At 40.0% G+C, this 13,442-nt stretch overlaps 1 protein-coding gene across 3 annotated transcripts in view; it reads left to right on the top strand.

The window, feature by feature from the left end:
* CORIN (corin, serine peptidase) overlaps positions 1-13,442 on the top strand; it is a 244,707-nt gene that overhangs the window by 18,198 nt on the left and 213,067 nt on the right. For all 3 annotated transcript variants that reach the window (XM_077757822.1, XM_077757821.1, XM_077757823.1), the window contains exon 2: positions 12,383-12,527. In XM_077757822.1, the coding sequence (XP_077613948.1) occupies positions 12,383-12,527 (145 nt within the window). The remainder of the gene's footprint in view (positions 1-12,382; positions 12,528-13,442) is intronic.

Genomic DNA, 13,442 nt, shown 5'->3' on the forward strand with positions numbered 1-13,442 from the left:
TGCTACCCTCAAAACCGAAACATTGAAGTGATACGCTGCCTGGGTACTGGATTATTATTATTAGTCTCCTCAAGAGGGAAAATATTTGTCGGTATTCAGTGTCTGTAGTGCGCATCTCTTCTGGGATGTGTGGATATAGAACTTGGGATAGCGGTATTATCTGGTCCTGCTGTTCAGTTAATTTTCAAAGGAGAAAATGTGAGCATGATTGGCTCGAGAACCATGTGTTCTGGTGTGAACTGAGTAATTTCATTTTGAGAGAGCCCATGAGTTCTTTGAACTTTGTATGCTTCAATTAAATACCAGAAAATGGGATGAAAAGACTTACTGAAAACCAGATGCTTGTTCTTCATGCCTCTTGGAATATTAAAAACAAACATCACAACAAAAGACATTTGGGTTTGGCATAATTCACTGACGGATAATTTTGGAGGCATGTTGCTTAGTGGTAGAGTGGGAGCTACTATTTGGAGAATTAACAGATGTCTGGTTTGAGTGTACCTAAATCACTGATCTCTTATTCAATAAATCTACTCTTAATTCATATAGGGAACACTTCCACAGCTTATTGAGAACAGAGAGGAAAGCATCTAGCACTGGCAGATTTTCTTCTCAAATATGGGGCAACAGTTGGCTTCTGTTCTGTCAGTGGACAGACAGACAGTGGAAGTGGATCAGAGAGGCCCTTTCTTGAACGCTGAAAACACCATTCAAATCACATTTTGGACTGATGATTGTACAGGACAACATCCCACGCTGAGTATCTAGCAGCAAGTGGAGTCTTGGCGTCTGCAGTTTTTCAGGACTGTAATTACACTAACACGTGATAGTGTAACATCCCCACAGAGTTTATGGGAGCTCCTGTGTCCTGTTGAGGCCACACCAGGCAGAGTGACCTTGTCATTGTTGCACGCTGTTCCCTGCACTACGGAAGCAGCAGAGTACAGAAGACTCTGGCAGTTTATCAGCCTTCTGCCTAGCAAACTAAAGTGCTAAGTTCATCTCGAGCCAACACATAGTTTGGGTTTGGGGTGAAATATTTCTTTCGAGTTATTGAATTCTGCCATGGTTTCGCACAAAATCCCATCCGCTAAAATGTGCGCTGTCATTTTGGTTTAAGAATGTTTTGGGGGCGCCTGAGTGGCTCAGTCAGTTAAGCGTCTGACTTCGGCTCAGGTCATGATCTCATGTATTGTGGGTTCGGGCCCCATGTTGGGCTCTGTGCTGACAGCTAGCTCAGAGCCTGTTTCAGATTCTGTGTCTCCCTCTCTCTCTGACCCTCATGCTGTCTCTCTCTCATGCTGTCTCTCTCTCAGAAATAAATAAAACATTAAAAAAAAAGAATGTCTTGATATGTGGCTTGCTCATATCATAAACTGCAAAGCACTAAATAGAATTTTACTAGATCTATGAGTTAGGATAACTTTTGGGTAGTAGGTAGTCATATTTGTACAGGGCTAGAATTAACAGACTATTGACTGACCATCCCATCTTATCTAAGTCTACATAATTTCACAATTGTATTGAAGAGTATAATCATTTTGGGGCACCTGAGTGGGCCAGTTGTTTATGCATTTGACTGCGGCTCAAGTAGGGATCTCACGGTTTGTGGATTTGAGCCCCATGTTCGACTCTGTGCTGACAGCTTAGAGCCTGGAGCTTGCTTCACATTCTGTGTCTCTCTCTCTGCTCCTCCCCTGCTCATGCTCTGTCCCTCCCCTGCTCATGCTCTGTCCCTCTCTCTCTCAAATATCAAAAACAAACATTTAAAATATATAATTACTTTGATATTTAAGAAAAGCCATAGTATAGTATCATGTTATAAAGATAGAATTAGCCTATCCACATTTCAAAATACCCTGTTAATCTGGAACCGTTTATATACTACCTCAAGGTTTTCTGATCTTTGGTTGTAATTTAAGCAAATCTTATTTGAAATAAAAAGAATCAACATATCTCTACATCTGATGTTATACTTTAAGAAATATCAAGCTGATACTAGTCTCTTTATAGACAGTGTCTTTGTGTGAATAATACCACTTTTAGAGCTATTGTAGGCCAATGGTAGCATATGCTTGGCAAAACCTTGGAATGGTCAGGGAATAGGGTTTTTGTTGTTGTTGTTGATGTTAATTGGGTTTTTCATGTATTACATATGAACTTGAACCTCCTTTCTATTATGATTTTCTGCTGTTGAAATGATGCTACTTATACTGTGCTAGCAGAATAATATCCCTATATTTGAAAACTGATCATTAGGGCCATGAGTATTGCAAGGCAATATTTTGTAAATTTAATTCTTGATAGTTTACTTATCTTCATGTGATTTTTCCATCTTTCTAAAAGATAGAGAATAGAAAACTTCTGCACTTAAAAATTCGAAGTGATTAATGCTTAACTAGATAATTAGATCAATGTTTTAAAGGTGATTTAGAAGTATGAGCTCTAGAAAGAAATTGAAAAATACCACAGACAGGCCATTTCTAAAATGTATCTCTTAATGCCTGGCTGTGGTGAGGTGGTAACCTCCACTAAGCCATCTGATCTGGGATGAGGGGCAGAAGCATGGAGGTAGAAAAAGGTCTATTTCCTACCTCCAAAGGACTGCCTGTACTCAGGAATGGATGGTTTTGAATCTCTGATGATAAGGGCCATGAGATCTGGTCCTTCATAGGGCTTGGGCATCTGGATTCAGCTCTGCATGACTCAGGATAAAAGCTTAGTCTATCTTCACAAGGACAGAGCTGGAGAGTGGATAGTGTGTTCTAAAAAGTTCTGAGAGCCACAGAATTAGACCAAATTAAAAAATCATGAGATTTCTGGCCTTTCTACTGAGCTTTAGAGAAAGGAATTGAATTGACTGTATCTTGCTTTGGATTCTGCCTTGTTTGTCAGTTACTTTGAATTATTTTTATAAAGTTATTCACAAAGAGCCTCAAACTCATCTATAAATAGGTATGGTAATAGCAACCACCAGTAGAGTTTTTTGAGGATTAAGAGCATTTTTATATGCAAAACACTGAGAGGAGTGCCTGGCCCACAGGAAATGCCCAATTGGTGTTTTTTTTTCTTTTTTTGTTTTTGTATTGTGATCTCAAAAATAAATAAATAAACATTTTTTAAAAAAGAGGAAAAAGTTCATCTTTGTCTCTAAAGTTTCTGGAGAGTTTTAAGCAGGGCTACAATGTGGAGATTGTAAGGGGACAAGTGAGGATATGGGGAACTCAGGTAGGAGATTGCTCAAGTCGGTAGAGAATGTGGGTTTCTTTTCTTTTTTTTAATGTTTTATTTATTTCTGAGAGAAAGAGAGACAGCATGAGCAGGGGAGGGTCAGAGAGAGAGGGAGTCACAGACTCTGAAACAGGCTCCAGGCTCTGAGCTGTCAGCACAGAGACCGACACGGGGCTCAAACCCACGAACTGTGAGATCATGACCTGAGCCGAAGTCGGACGCTTAACCAACTGAGCCACCCAGGCGCCCCAAGAGAATGTGGGTTTCTAACGGGATTGTGAGATGACCTAGTCCAATAATTGCCTGCATTTAAACCAACCTTACTTTTTATTGCTTGCTCCCTATTAACTCCTGATGGAAACATTTTGGCTACTACACTGTATTTAGAAATTAAAAATATATATATATATTTATTTATTTTGGGGAGTATGAGTGGGGAAGGGTGGGGAGAGGGGGACAGAGGATTTGAAGTGGGCTATGCCCTGACAGGCTGATAGCAGCAAGCCTGATGTGGGGCTCAAACTCATGAACCTTGAGATCATGACCTGAGCCAAAGTCAGATACTCAACTGACTGAGCCACCCAGATGTCCCAGACATTTTTATTTATTTTTTATTTTTTTTAAAATGTTTTTTATTTATTTCTAGGAGAGAGAGAAAGACAGCGTGAGCAGGGGAGGGTCAGAGAGAGAGGGAGTCACAGACTGAAACAGGCTCCAGGCTCTGAGCTGGCAGTCAGCACAGAGCCCGACGCGGGGCTCGAACCCATGAACTGCGAGATCATGACCTAAGCGAAAGTCGGACGCTTAACCGACTAAGTCACCCAGGCACCCCTGTCCCGGACATTTTTAATTGAAAATTGATAAGCTATAATTTACCATGTTGTAATTTTTTTCTTCTGAATTTATCCTTGTTGAAGACATATAAAAGGCACAGAGCTCCTGAATAGCAAGAGATAATCCGCTGTGGCAACACTGAATTTCTGTTATTCTGGTCAAAGGCAAACAAACTTGACAGTTATATTATTTATCACAAAAAGCCTTTTATGGTTTTTATCTCCCTCCCATACACAGTAAGTAAATTGAAAACCCCAAATATTTCTTGGGAAATTTTTTGAGCTTTAATTGTGAGTCATTTATTCAAGGGAGAAAACATATATTTCATTGGTCCTACTATGTGCTAGTACTAGTACACGTACCTAGTACTGAGATTGTAGATTGATAGTTTTAGTTTGTACATACATGACCATGATCCAAAGTAGAAAGTGATAAATACATGTGTCAGTTAAAATTGTTTCAACTGCAAGTGATACAATATTCAGACTAACAGTGATTTATCAAGAATTTATTCTTTTCTCATGTAATTGTAGTCTGGAAAATAAGCAGTTCAGGGCGGATAGACGAGCTTTGCAAATCTAGCAGGGATTCAGTTTCCCTCTTTCTTGGTACTCAGCCACCGTCTGCCTATAGTTTTTACCTCAGAATCTAAAATGGTTGCTTAGGCTCCAACTATTAAATTCATATTCCCACCAGCAGGAAAGAGGAAAGACAATACCACTCCCTTTGAGGACGTTTCCTATAAGTCACATTTACCACTTCTAGTTTCATTTCACGGGCAAGAACTCAGCCACATGGCCTTGCATAGCTGCAAGAGAGGCTAGGAAATGTTGTCTCTATTCTGAGTGGCCATTAAATATTAACCCAACCAAAATTTAGGAGTCTGTTTCTAAGATCAAAGGAAAGAATAGATGCTAGCAGTCAATTAGTCTCTGCCACCTACCAGAAATTCAGATGAGGTCGAGGGAGGTTATTTGTAGCTAGGTTATTAAGGGAGCCTTTCTGAATGAAGTTAAATATGAATTACTTCTCTGAGGATTCAGGTTTAGGCAGGTAGATGTGGGGGAAATAGTGTGGAACCATGATTCCAAACCGTGGGCTGAGGTCCCCCAAACACTGCAGTGACTCCCAGAGGTTCTGCTAGTGAGTTTCAGTTTTTGAGGGGAATCCAGTGACACTCAGCATTTGTTGGTTATCAAATGAAGTGCTAGCTCGAGGTAGTTCACAGTTCAACATTGTGCTATATTCCTTTTGATATTGTCCTGTCTTCATAAGGAGGGGTTCTTGATGGTTACTGTGTAAAAAGTTGTACCATGGAAAAATTCATGTGAACACACAATGAATGGTGGTGCTTTATAATCGGATCCCAAGGTTTGAGGAGTTGTGCATGAGTAAGTATTTGTCATTACTTAATGATAACATAAACATTTTGCTTATTTCAATTTATGTGTTGTATTTTTTCAAACGGCTACTAAGTTTTTAGGATACAAAAACTCATAAAATGGTTGAACCAAAAGGCTTACAACATGGAATTGTTAGGCATTTCTTTTGGTTTAGGCCACCGAAAAGAATTACCTGGACGCTGGTGGTGTTCTGAACCAAGAATGCGTGGGAATCTCTGATTAAGGGGGTTAATAGTGTTATAAAGCCACTTCTTTTCATGTTCTTAACAAAGACGGTGTTTTTAAAATTTTGTCATGGAGGAGGGCACTTGTTGGGAAGAGCACTGGGTGTTATATGGAAACCAACTTGACAATAAACTATTTAATAAATAAATAAATAAATAAAATTTTGTCTATAAAAAAACCCCCTAAAATGTACTCCTTGAATCACAAAAGTTTCTAACTGACTTCAAAGCTCATCATAGGAAATGTGAGTATGGAATTGTACTAATACTCCTAGTAAAAGCTAATTTTATTATTTCTAGTATATTTTCCCTAAATGGGAAATATTTTTGCTTTTTACCAGACACATTTTCTACTCCATGATTTTGGAGTAGACTTTGTAAGGCGTATATCATTTTAAAAAGTAGTAATTTGCATAATGTTGCACAGAGCAATTTTTGTTTAGGTGATTTAATTCATTTATTTATTCAGCTGGTATCGGTCCACTCCTGATTGTGTTCAGATGCTCCTGTGGATGCTGGTACACTCATGAGAAAAGGGAATATTTGCATATAAAGAGAGTCACAACTGAGTTAATACGATTATAAACTGAGTTATCTGCAATTACAGAAGCAGGTATCTCCTTGTTCTAAAGTGGTTTCTGCCATTTGCAGCTCTGGAAGTATTCCCAAGACTGCACTCTGTGTTCATAAAGTCAAATGCTGCAGGAATGCAGAACAAGATTAAGGCTAATGTACCTGAAATATCAACTATGGTCTCTTTGACCTTTGAAATCTTTTTTTTTAAAACTTTATTTATTTATTTTGAGAGAGAGAGAGAAAGAGAGAGAATGCGAGCAAGAGAGCGTGTGTGAACAGGGGAGGGGCAGAGGGAGAGGGATAGAGAGAATCCCAAGCAGGTTCCATGATGTCAGTGCAGAGCCTGATGCGGGCTCAAACTCAAGAACCATGAGATCATGACCTGAGCCCAAATCAAGAGTCAGATGCTTAACCAACTAGGCCACCCAGGTGCCCCTGACCTTTGAAATCTTGATAAATTGGACTTGATATCCCATACACCCTTGTGAAGGTCCAAAGGCCTCTCCAAATCTCCACTAATACACTGGGTACTTGCTTCTCATGACCATATCTGGTTCTAGGCTCTGAATTTTCTGAATTAGTGAAGTTTGGGAATCATTTTTCATGTTGCCTTTTCTCATATCCAATGATAGACATCCTCTTTCGCACTCTGGCTAGAATGTGGAGAACAAATTAGAGAGAGTGATAAAGGATACAGGTAAACCATTCCAGGTGAGACATGATGGTAGTTTTAATAGAATATACGATCTATGAGGCTGAAGATTTTTGCCTGCATAATGATGTATCCCAAGTGCCCAAATATCACCTGACACATAACAGGTGCTCAATTACTTTCTCCTGAGATAGGGAGCTCTGTAAAATTACCAGATATGGGGATAAAGATTATTTATTTGGTTTCAGACATGTTAGGGTTATTTTTGTAACATGCTCTAAGGAGATGTCAAATGGCCAGTTGGATACAAAGGTCCGGAGCTCAGGGGGAAGATCTATGCCCACTATTTAAAGATGTAAGTCATATGTGTAAGGTTGGCAATTGATGCTATTTGTGTGGGTGGTGTTGTTTGGAGACTGTGAATGTAAGAAAAGAGCTTACAGAAAGAGAAGGAATGACCAGAGAGGGAGAAGAAAGAGAAGTCAAGGGAAGAAAGTGCTTGAAGCAGATGGGAGTGGCTAATTGAGAATTTGATTGCTCAGATGATACCGAGATGTCATTACAATGATGATTGGAAAATGTCAATACGGACATCGTTGGTGACCATAGCAAAAAGTCTTTTGGTGTGGTGACAGAAGTGGGTCCCACATTGTAGTGGTCGCAAGAGTAAATAGTAAGTGAAGAAATTTGGACAATAAATGTTAACCACTCTCAGGGTGTTTTGGAATCAAAAGAAGGAGAGAAATAGGACAGTGGGTGTTTCAGTATAGGCTTGAGGATGATTAAAAAAAATAACTGGAGAAACCTAAACATGATAAAAAGCTAATGGCAGTGAGAGAGGAGTCGGGAAGCAGGGAGAGAGAGAGAGAGAGAATTTGGATATATGATTTAATGGAGAATTAAGATATAAGATTCCTGAGAAGGGAGAAGGAGATGGAGTGTGTCACAAAAGTGAGAGGATTAGCCTTTAAAATTTATTTAAAGTTTATTTATTTTGAGAGAGAGAGAGAGAGAGAGAGAGAAAGAGAGAGCACGTGGGGTAGGGACAGAGAGAGGGAGAGAGACTTCCAAGCAGTCTCTGTGCTGACACAGTGCAGAGCCCGACAGGGGGCTTGAACTCATGAATTGTGAGATCATGACCTGGACCAAAATCAAGAGTCAGATGGTTAACCAATTGAGCCATCCAGGCACCCCAGGATGAGTCTTAAAGACGAGGAGCCTTAAATAGCTTCTCTGTTTGAACAGGAGGGAAGGGTCTATCAGTGATCAGGTGTGTAGGTTTAGATTTAGGTAAGTGAGGCAATTCCCATTTGGTAGTTTTTGTTCTCTGTGTAAGATGGGAATTGATGTGGGTCCTTTTTGAGGGTGAGGGGAGACTGGGAGAAGTTTGAGGGGAATGGAGAAGGCTTTAAGTCAGCAATTGAGTAGTCTTGTTGAGGGACTTTTTACAGCTACATTCAACTTCCAGGTGTAGATACAGAGAGAGAAGATTGTTGGATTCATCTGGTATTGACTTTTACATGATAGGTGAGAAGAAAATTCAGAGGGATAAGCAGGTTCAGGGCTTTAGCAAGAGTATTGTTGCATTAATGGTACAAAGATTTTAAAGAAGACACATGCGGAAATGAAAAAGGAGAGAGCTGATAGGCTGGGAGAAGATAGAGGCAGGCATCCATGGACAGCTGGTCTCCAAAGAGCCAGAGGATGGCTGTCGTGAAAATGGTTGAGTCAGCAAATTCAGGGGTGAACAGGATAGAATTAAAAATGTGGAAGGAGAGGGAGGAGAAGGTCTCCCAAATGGAACCAAATGGACTCAAGAAAATATCCTAGCTAATTAGATAGATTGTATCCGTACATGTGAAATAAACCAATATGGCAGCTTTTAAAGTAAATGTGCCTCTTAAGATATAAGAAATGAGTTTTTACCAGCAGGATTACCAAAACACAAGAAGGACATATTTGAAATATGTGCAGGTCAATCAGATGCAGTCTTGCCTGCCTGTCCCATGAAATGCTGTGCTTGTGCTTGGCTTACAGTTTCAAGCCTGTGGAGGGTAAGTTCTGGAAGAGGGTGCCCTCTGGAGAGAGGGTTGTAGAGTTCACTGAAATGAAGCTTAAGAATTTCTTCAGCAGGTTATGTTATTTGGTGTTATTTGCTCAACAGTAGAGTCTAATCGTTACGTTATGCCCAGAGGAAACTCCTCTGAATATTGCAGCACTTATAGCTATAGTCCTAAGTGGTCACGGGTACAAGAGAACAGTTATGAAATTGACAATAGTGCTAGCATTCTTCTAAGTATTTCTTTCTCTTCTCCCCTTGATAAGAGCAAGTAATTTCCTAAGCACCGGAGAACATATTTGCACAAATCATGAAGATGGTTTCTGGAGGTCAAATACTTGATGATAGATATAGGAGCTATCGGAATGGGCCTCTAGCACTTTCTCTGCTGACTCTTCATGGGTGAATACTAAATGGGATGTGCTTGTGCCTGGGTGGCTCAGTTGGTTAAATGGGATGTGCTTGGCTACAGGATTCCAGACAGTGCTGAGGCCATCGTGAATTTGCCACCTAAGAAGATGATCCCTGAAATTTCCTGTGATCATTTCAACCAAGAAACCTTTTCTACACTTGTAGAAGCCAAAGAAAGTTCATACTTCCTTACGCCTCTGGTTGTATCTTACCACTTTTTAAAACTATAGCAGGGCTTTTCAGGGGCACTTTTCTCAGAATTATGTCTGCCTTAAGTGCTGGTTCTCTATGCTTTACCTGATCCTCCAGCAAGAAATTGTATTTTTACCTTTTGAATTCCTATGGCACTTCAGCTGTAAGTGTCATGGTGCTTAATATTTGCTACTTTGACATATAGATATATCACTTATGGACATATCTCTCCTACAAGACTGTGAGCTTTTGAGGGACAGTTAGTCTGAAATCACTGTTACATCTGTCACCATGCTTCTTGTAATTGTAGGTTTTCAATAGCTAATTGTTGAGTAAATGAAATAAGTCAGATTCTCCTATTGTCTCTGTTGGGCTGTAGTCCCACATTTGCTTATTTCCAAGCCTGAAAGGACACCACCCGCCAATGCTAGTGTGGTAATTATTGTGCTATTGCAGATCTTATATTAAATTGTGTCAGTGTGTTGGTTTGCAAACTTTGGAACTTCCTGGGTAAAATTTGAAACTGGCTTTTATACACAGATCACAAGGAGATACTGAAGAAAGAGACCACTTCAGATTGGTAGATGGTAGGTTTAAGGAGCAAGGTAACTTACTAGGAGGCTTAGGCAGATGAGTGAATTTCCACACCTGGCTGCCAGAATCATAAAAGTTCATATAGAGCATTGTCCAGATGGTCTCAACAACACATTGCTCTCTCAAGGCTGCATTCTTGAAAATGGCTCTGGCTGTGGGAACGGTGGTACATTGCAAGGACAGGGGAGGGGCTGAGGAGGCTCTGCTTGCCTGGGTCCGGCTCACAGGTCCATGGGTGGCCACATCCTTTTTATGGTCTCCTCTAACACAGTGCCATGTCTTGCAGATCAAATTGTAAATTAACTCTGATCTCATTTTGGCTGGTGGATTAAACCAGGTGCAGAGGGAATGGGTCAGTGAAGACATTAACCTAGCAGATCAAGCCATTCTCAAGCTAACATCATATGTTCTTTCAAAAAGCATGTCTAGTAGTGCCTGGGTGGCTCAGTCGGTTAAGCCTCCGACTTGGGCTCAGGTCATGATCTCACGGTTCATGGATTCGAGCCCTGTGTCTGACTCTGTGCTGACAGCTAGCTCAGAGCCTGGAGCCTGCTTCAGATTCTATGTCTCCCTCTCTCTCCAATCCTCCCCTGCTCACACTGTCTCTCTCTCTCTCTCCGAAATAAAAAAAAAAAAAAATCAAATGACATGTCTTAGGGGGATATGCTTAAAATTACAGAAGGTATCATAATACATATATAGAGAGTATATGTCACGAACACCACTTGCAATATGTGTTAGTGAATAAGAGCCGATTCTGATTTAGGGGGGATAAAGCAGACATGAAATATCACATATGCCTTGCAATCCAGAAGAACCTATCAATGTTGCCTTTTTATCCGTGAGAAATTATCAAGTACTTGTTATATGCTATAAATGACCAGGTGCAGGACAATTCTGTTAGAACAACCTCTTGATTATGATAAGGCTCCATTTCAAAGGTCATTCATTTTTCAAAATCAGACATTGGTTATAGGGGAAGAACCAAGAAAACCTGGTAATGCATGGCATGGGGTCATGATGGAGAAGTGAGGAGTCTTGTGGTTATTGGAGTAGTGGTATGTCTGTTGGCACAAATATGGAAATCAAGAGAACTAGTTTGAAGGAGAGAAAGAGATTAATTTGGTTTTGGACTTGTTGAGAAGAGATGTCGCCAAGCACCAGGCATTGGAAATATATGCTATAACGTGGAAGGAAGTTTGGAACTCCAGAAAGATTCAGGAAGTCACTTAGGCAGAGGTTATCGTTCAAGCTCTGAAACTGTCACAGGAGAAAAGGCTAGGAGAATCGAAAATCTAAGAGGGAACTGTGAGAAACACCTTCTCACACATGGGATTGGAAGAGTTGCTCATAGTGAGGGACTCAAATCACTTTTAATTTCATCTCAGACTCCTGTTGAACAAGTCAGTGCCCTAAACTAGCCATTTGCAAGAAATGAATTTCTAGACATCATTTGTGGCAAGAGACTGAACTAAAAATTAAGGTAGTTAATTTTAATTTAAATTAGCAAAATTTAAAGTATTTGAAGATAAGAACTTTATCGGAACCCTCAGGATTGCATCTCATAATGCTTTCACAAATAGATAGGCTGCAGGGACAGCCTGGCCCATGGAAGGTATCCTAAGGGGTTGTCAGTGTTTTACTGGTCAACAGGACAGGCTCTCTTTCTCATTGTTCAGCTTGTCACTAAATACATGGTCAGTAATATTTAACCTTGCTGAATTATAAATGGCCAAAAATTAATTTTATCCAGATTCATACAGATTGGGCTTAGGACTGATGGGACAAAGAGCAATGAAGTCTAGATAATGTCCTATATTTTATCACTGTACTAGGTAGTCTTTGTTCATAGCTCTGGGCCAAAATGAGTCCTTACCATGGCAATTCATAGCCCTTTGAAATAACACCAAATTGGCAAATATGTTAAAAAAATTCAAGATGGAAGATCGTTAAAAATTCATGTATTCCTGAAAAACATTTCAGAAAGAGATGATTTTCTCTGCCCTGAATGTGGTTGTACAGTTACTTGTTCATTTAATAGTGTGACTTAGTGACTAAGTTCATTTTCATGCCCTAAATTACATGCACTAGAATCTCTCAGGAATGCTGCTTCCCTGAATGGACAGCTGTATGCTATAATTTCATACTGTGTACTGCGTTGCTTTGTAATATTAAAACCACGTTTCATATTCTTCTTTTACTTTAGGTCTTGGGAGCTGTTGACAATGGCATGGGTGATGGCTGCCCTCAGAAGCTGGCAACTGCGAATATTCTCCGCTTCCTGTTACTGGTCTTGATTCCGTGTATCTGTGCCCTCATTGTCCTGCTTGTGATCCTGCTTTCCTTTGTTGGTGAGTGATGCCACTATCAAAGAAAAATGAAGTCAAAATGAAAATGACCGCAACAGTAATTTCTACTTAGTACTTATTTCACCTGAAGAGTCAACTTGGTGAAAGGGTTATCTGTTGACTAATGCAAATCTGAAGTTTCCTCCACTGTTTCACTCTGCTAGTTATTATTATTAGTATAAATTAATGAAGTAATTAATTAAAAGCACGGAAGCTGTGATTACCAGGTACCAGGCACTGGGAAAGTCCCTGAGAACTTAGGGATTGTTAACTTAGTCCTTCTTTCTTAGGAACTTATGGGTGAGAGGAAGAGATGATTATAACACAAGGCAACACATGGTGGAGATGGAGGATAGGCAACACTAGGTATTTTGGGGAAGTCGAAGAAGGCTTCATGAGGCATTAACATTTTAACCGTTGGACAGTTCATAGAAATTCGGGTAAGAAGGCCATTGTACAAATACATAGGTTTGGCAGAGAAAAGAGCAAGTGCAAAAGTAAAACCCCATGATAGATGGAGGTAGACTTAGGAGATTGGGTAGAATTTTCGCAGTGGGAGAAAATGCAACTAGATTGATAGATAAAATCCAAATGACACAGGCCTTTGCATGTTGTCCTAAGGGAACTGGGCTTAAGTACCTAGGTAATTGCTTTTCAAACTCTATTCCATGAAGCCAAGGTTCTGAGGGAGAGTTTCAAGGATTACACAAATGTTTTCTTTTTCTTTCTTTCTTTTTTAAAAAAATGTTTTAAGTTTATTATTTATTTTTGTGAGAGAGAAAGAATGCACACAAGCGGGGGGGCGGGTAGAGAGAAGGAGAGACAGAATCCCAAGCAGGCTGCAGGTGGTCAGTGCAGAGCCCAGTATGGGCCAGAACTCAAAAACCTTGAGATCATGACCTGAGCCAAGCTCAAGAG

The sequence above is a fragment of the Crocuta crocuta genome, unplaced genomic scaffold, assembly GCF_008692635.1.
Source record: "Crocuta crocuta isolate KB4526 unplaced genomic scaffold, BGI_CrCroc_1.0 scaffold282, whole genome shotgun sequence".
Classification (NCBI taxonomy): Eukaryota; Metazoa; Chordata; class Mammalia; order Carnivora; family Hyaenidae; genus Crocuta; species Crocuta crocuta.